This window comes from Chenopodium quinoa, unplaced genomic scaffold (genome assembly GCF_001683475.1).
Source record: "Chenopodium quinoa cultivar QQ74 unplaced genomic scaffold, ASM168347v1, whole genome shotgun sequence".
NCBI lineage: Eukaryota > Viridiplantae > Streptophyta > Magnoliopsida > Caryophyllales > Amaranthaceae > Chenopodium > Chenopodium quinoa.
This window is the reverse complement of record NW_018742484.1, coordinates 6,689,618-6,694,978: the sequence shown is the minus strand read 5'-3', so window position 1 is coordinate 6,694,978 and position 5,361 is coordinate 6,689,618. Positions and strand designations below refer to the sequence as shown.

At 36.7% G+C, this 5,361-nt stretch overlaps 1 protein-coding gene across 1 annotated transcript; it reads right to left on the bottom strand.

The window, feature by feature from the left end:
• Positions 1 to 265: 265 nt before the first annotated feature.
• Positions 266 to 4,990, bottom strand: LOC110719595 (lysine--tRNA ligase-like). The gene is made up of 6 exons (XM_021898563.1): positions 4,216 to 4,990; positions 2,590 to 3,617; positions 1,517 to 2,488; positions 1,256 to 1,362; positions 752 to 823; positions 266 to 653 (listed from the first exon to the last, which is right to left on the bottom strand). Exons 1-6 carry the CDS (start codon positions 4,360 to 4,362, stop codon positions 340 to 342), a joined length of 2,640 nt encoding a protein of 879 aa, XP_021754255.1. The 5' UTR covers positions 4,363 to 4,990; the 3' UTR covers positions 266 to 339.
• Positions 4,991 to 5,361: the final 371 nt, after the last annotated feature.

The window sequence follows — 5,361 nt, the reverse complement described above, 5'->3', positions numbered from 1 at the left end:
GAACACGAGTTGGTAATTATTTTTTTTCTTATATGTGGAATTCGCTTCACTTGAATTGGATGCAACTATTGCTTCCATTGCTGGATTATCGAACAATAATGGCAACCCTTATTTCTTTCCTTAAGAAAATGTAAAGTGATCAAAATCAAGGCACCACTTGGATCACACCACGGATTAGAGCTGATAATACACAGCCATAGTGCCAACAGGACAATAGTATCGTAGTTTGATGTAAGCTTGATGCTCAATTTAGGAAGCTGGACAATTAGTGTAAATGATTGATAAAGCTATATACTAACGTTTTTTATTTAATGTTTCTATACATACATAAATTGAAAACTAGTTACTACAAAACAGAAGATGCTCCTCTTCAAGTGAGGACTCATCATCTAAGATTGACACCCAAGTTTCTACTACCCTAACTACTTTGCCACCTGAAAAATCTACCACTGTGAATGCCCGAATTGTACCTCCAGAGCTTGGATACTTCACTCTAGGAACAATAGCAGCATTTAGGTACATGGTTTCCCCATCCATTGCTATCATCTTTCGAGAACCTCCGCAAAACAATTCTTTATGCATGTGCCCAAACACTATCAAAGGAATGTTATAGTTGGTGGTCTCTTTCAATTGCAAAATTGCTTGTGCTAGATCTGTATTATAGCATGAGTAATTTAAACTCAAGAACTTGACATATATTATAATTCATCTAGACACAAATATATAGATTAATAAATAGAACACATATTACCTGAATCCCCATGATCTCCAGCTTCTGGCTTCCAATCAATGCCGCATATGTCATCTTTGCCAGAACCAAGACCTGCATCAAACAAAAATGCAAGATTTAACAAAGCACTACAATTTTTGTATCTCAAACACATTGTATAAGTAGTTTACTTTTATATCTAAAAATTGGGTCAAAGAATTTTGTAAATCCACAATTAACCAAGATACCATACTATACATATTTGGGTAATTTCATGCTATACAAATTTAATTTGATATCAAAATCCAATGGGTATATCATGACAATTTGTTCATAATAGACATGAATATTCTGATTTTGAATAAAGTTTACTAGATTTGGAAACTCAAATTTCAACTCAGTATCAACAAATGAGTGTTATGACTGATGAGCAAATGCAAATTTACAGAAATTATCAATTTGACTTTTTTTATTATAAACTTGAAGAGAACTACGAAGTATTGATTTGAGACAAAGTGTAGCTAAATATTCACCACCAAGTTTTACCTCTTGGCCCATTATGTGAGAGAAGTATTATGGAATTTTCCTTTGGAGTCCGTAAAGCAGCCTTGTAAATTTGTTCAGCACTTTCTTCCATGTTATGTACTCCATATCTGAAAATACATATACCAGCAATCAACTACAATAGCTAGCATGCAAAGGACAAAAATTAGCAAGGAAAAATGTAACTGATTAACATTCCATTTCACACAGATTATGCAACAATAACCTATGCTACAACTCAAGCCTGCCATTATAGTTTTGTACCTGGCCATTATAAGCTTTTTCCTGAAAAACTGATCGCCTCCACAAGAAAATGGTCTCCCACCTACAACACTATGCTTTAACGGAGGGAAGTCCAAGCAGTCATATCCAACATGTGCTTCACCAAGGTATTCCAGCTGAAGTTGAACTCCATCTTTCTCCTTATTGGAGAACTTACTAGTAGACCAGGCATCATGATTTCCAAGTATTGCTCCTTTAGGGAAATTAAGCTTCGCGATACTCTTTACAAGCTCAACATTCTCATTGCCAAAGTCACCTGTGAACAGCACCAGATCAGGCTGTAGAAATTGGAGTGCTTTGGAGTCATGTTCTAGTGTCCATTCTTCATGGGTGTCTCCAATGACAACAATACGGAAAGAGGAAGACATAGATGATGATGATGAACAATGACTTTCATCAGTAGATGGCTCAAACAGAGGCTTCATGGCAGGAAAGAACAAGACTTCCTGTATGCTTCGGGAATCAGTCACCAACATTGCTAGATAATCAATACCCAATTCCCAACTAGCAGAAGGAGGCAGCCCATACTCAAGCGCTGTACAAGTCTCATCCAAAACCACTGCTCCACCATCTGATTGTGGATCTTTCAGTTGATCAGTAAATCGTCGGTGCTGTACCATTGGATCATTTGCTTCAGTGCAACCATTGCAAAGCACATTTTTGTTCACAAACAACTTGAAATACTCAGTCAAGCCAGGCTTTGATCTGTGGCACTTGGCCAAAGGATGAATCATTTCTGGATAATCCATAATGAAGGTTGGATTTAAACAAGTTTCCTCCAAAAAATGTCCAACCAGTTTATGAAGCAAGCGAGCTGATGTTAGTGGAGGCAGACATTTCACATCATATTTCGAGCATACATCCATCAAAAATTTGTTAGCTTCTTCACTAGCTAAATCCTGTGGTATGGATAGCTGAGTAAATTTTTCTAATTCATCTATCACATTAATCCTCCTGAAATTCAACAAGTGAAGGTTGTCATAGTGTTCAATATCCAAGAATATGAATAGTAAGATGCAGCCAGCACAAAAATAAACGGACACAATGTAACAAACCTGAATGGAGGTGTAAAATCAATCTCAATGAACTCCTTATCTGGGTCATTTGAATGACATTTAATAATGAAACTACCAGTTAATACCTTCACTATCTCACTCAACATCTTTTCGGTCAGCCACATCAGATCATTGTAATCTGAATATGCCATATAGAACTTGCAAGTGGTGAACTCAGGGTTACGTCTCTGGTCAATAGCCTCATTGCTAAATTGCTTTCCAATTTCATAGACACGGTCTAGTCCACCAACGACTAGCTGCTTTAAATAAACGTCAGGCGCAGTACGCATACATAGCTTCATATTCAGCTCATTATGATGGGTCACAAATGATCTTGCAGAAGCTGCACCCCCAGGAATCATATTCATTATGGGTGTTTCAACCTCTAAAAAATTTAGATTGTCCAGAAACGTCCTCATATATGTGATAACCTTTGAACGGGTCTTGAATACTTCTCTTGCTTCATCATTCAACATTAAGTCCAAGAACCGCATGCTATATCGAGTTTCTTCATCATCCAGGAGGTACAAGTCAGGATTCCTTGTATTTCCCGGGACCCAAACTTGACTCTTGTTCAAATTAACATTCTCTGAAGGTTGTTCTTGTATAGGCATTACACGGAGGCAATGAGATAAAACAACAAAAGACTTCGAAAAAATACTTAGCATCCCTCTCTTTTTCCCAGGGAATCCAATTACGCCAACAATATCAAAACATTTCACAGAAGAATGGAACTTGGAAAATTCAGCTTCCTCCAACTCAGAACTCCTAGTATCAGCGACAACTTGGACTTTGGCACCACCACCATACAAATCATAGAAGAGAAGCTTTGATGAAGATGGGCGCTTGCTCCTAACCCTTCCCGCCAAAGAAACTAACACATCCTCAAGATATTCCCCATTGTCCAACCCCTCATATGTCCCTATGAAATCAGCTACAGTCATCGTAACATTGAACTTATGAGGGTACGGATTGATTCCAGCAGCTTTCTGCGCATCCAGGAATTTTACCCTGCTCTCGTAGTATTGCTACAGCAAAATCAATAGGGAAAGAAAACAAATGCAACTTCATTAAATCAACAACATCGACAGACAGACAGCACCATATCATCTAACATTAACCAACCATCAAATTTTACTTCTACTTCAAATAAATAAAGCGAAAACTTACCGAACGAAAGTCATATAAACAAGAAACAAATCACACATTCAAGTCCCACTTTCAACTACATTTCTAATATGTTACTACTTTCAAGAATTTGTTGCTACTTTTCTTGTCTCATAATAAAAGCATTGTCTTCATTAATTCTAGACAAAAAAAAATGACAATTACATCTAAAAAGTAAGGGTGATTAAACAAAGTCCGAAACAGCTATTCCAAGTTCAATTAATTAAATATTATCATACCTCAAAAAATCTTAACTTTATTTCAAAAATAAGTGATTTTTAACGACAAACATAATCGCAATGATATCCATAGTAAATTTGATCTTCTCAATCAGTTTATTATGCTAATTATTGTAAATTTGATCTTGTCATTCAGTTTACTATACAAATTTTGACAAACTGAGGCCACAAGTTAATTAATTTGAACAAACATTAAAAAAAAAAAAAAAGGGCAAAATACCTTTGAATTTAGAGATGAATGTGAGGAAGAAAGATGCATAGTGGGCGGTGGCAGTGGAGTGGCGGCGGACGGCCGAGGTATTGGACGCCGGTGTTGGAGGACGAGTGGAGAAGAAGCGTGCGTGACAGCGTGGTAGTGGTTTTTCATACTAGTTTGATTTTTATTTTTTTAATTTGACTCTTTTTTTTGGGGAATTTATGAAGGAGCCCAATATTTTTTTTTAAAAAAAAAAAACAAGCTGCGAATTTCATAAAACGAGATCAATTTTCGTCAAAGTAATCAAGCTTTGGGAAAAAAGGACCTAACGATATAAGTTCATTACAATCTCTAACATCCCAACGAGCTACATTATGCGCTAGAATATTACCCGCATGCTTGACATGAGATAAAGAGAAAGAACTAAAACATGAGGCCAACCTACTAATATCATCATAGATTAAAAATATAGGAGAGAAACCCACAACCTTTGATCTGATTGCACCCACCACCTTCTCAGCGTCACTCTCAAGATGCACATGAGTAAAGCCCAGTCTTCTCGAAAGGATTAAACCGAATCGGCAAGCTCCCTACTCACTTCTGATCACCATTTCCAACCCGGTTGCAGCACCAAAATGAGCATCGCAATTGATTTTAATGACCCCTGCATCCGGACAACTCCACGAGCCCAACGTTCTACCTACCTAAGGAGCAACTCTGTTGTAACACCCCAATAATTCTCTCTTAAAAAAAAAACATGTAATACCTTTAACAATCTGCAAGAGAATTACTGACGTACTACCGCTACATGTTCAAACGTTAAGGCTAGTTTAGAATCTAGCAGCGGAAAAACTAACTCAATTATCAATAAGTTTCAAAATCAAATTTAGTCTTACAAGTTGGAACCATTAAGGCCCTTATTCAAAACCCAATAAAAGTAGTAAATAAATCAAATCATAGTAAATTAAATCCAACTTAAGAGTTGCAATAAACTGTGAAAATATCCAACACTCCACTCAAAATCCCACCACCTTGATGCAAGTTCTGATTATAAATAAACATGTGATTAATCTACTCCCCCAATATTATAAGTGTAAAAATTGGATCATTACAGGGTCATTGAAGGGCGAATGCCATGACCAAGAAAGGACACACAAAAGCACGCAATCA

Coding starts and splice junctions, on each gene's coding strand:
- LOC110719595 (XM_021898563.1), bottom strand. CDS start 4,362: ATGAAAAACCACTACCACGCTGTCACGCACGCTTCTTCTCCACTCGTC. Junction 2,489..2,589: donor GATTTTACACCTCCATTCAG/GTTTGTTACATT, acceptor GTTGAATTTCAG/GAGGATTAATGTGATAGATG. Junction 824..1,255: donor CTCACATAATGGGCCAAGAG/GTAAAACTTGGT, acceptor TGTTTGATGCAG/GTCTTGGTTCTGGCAAAGAT.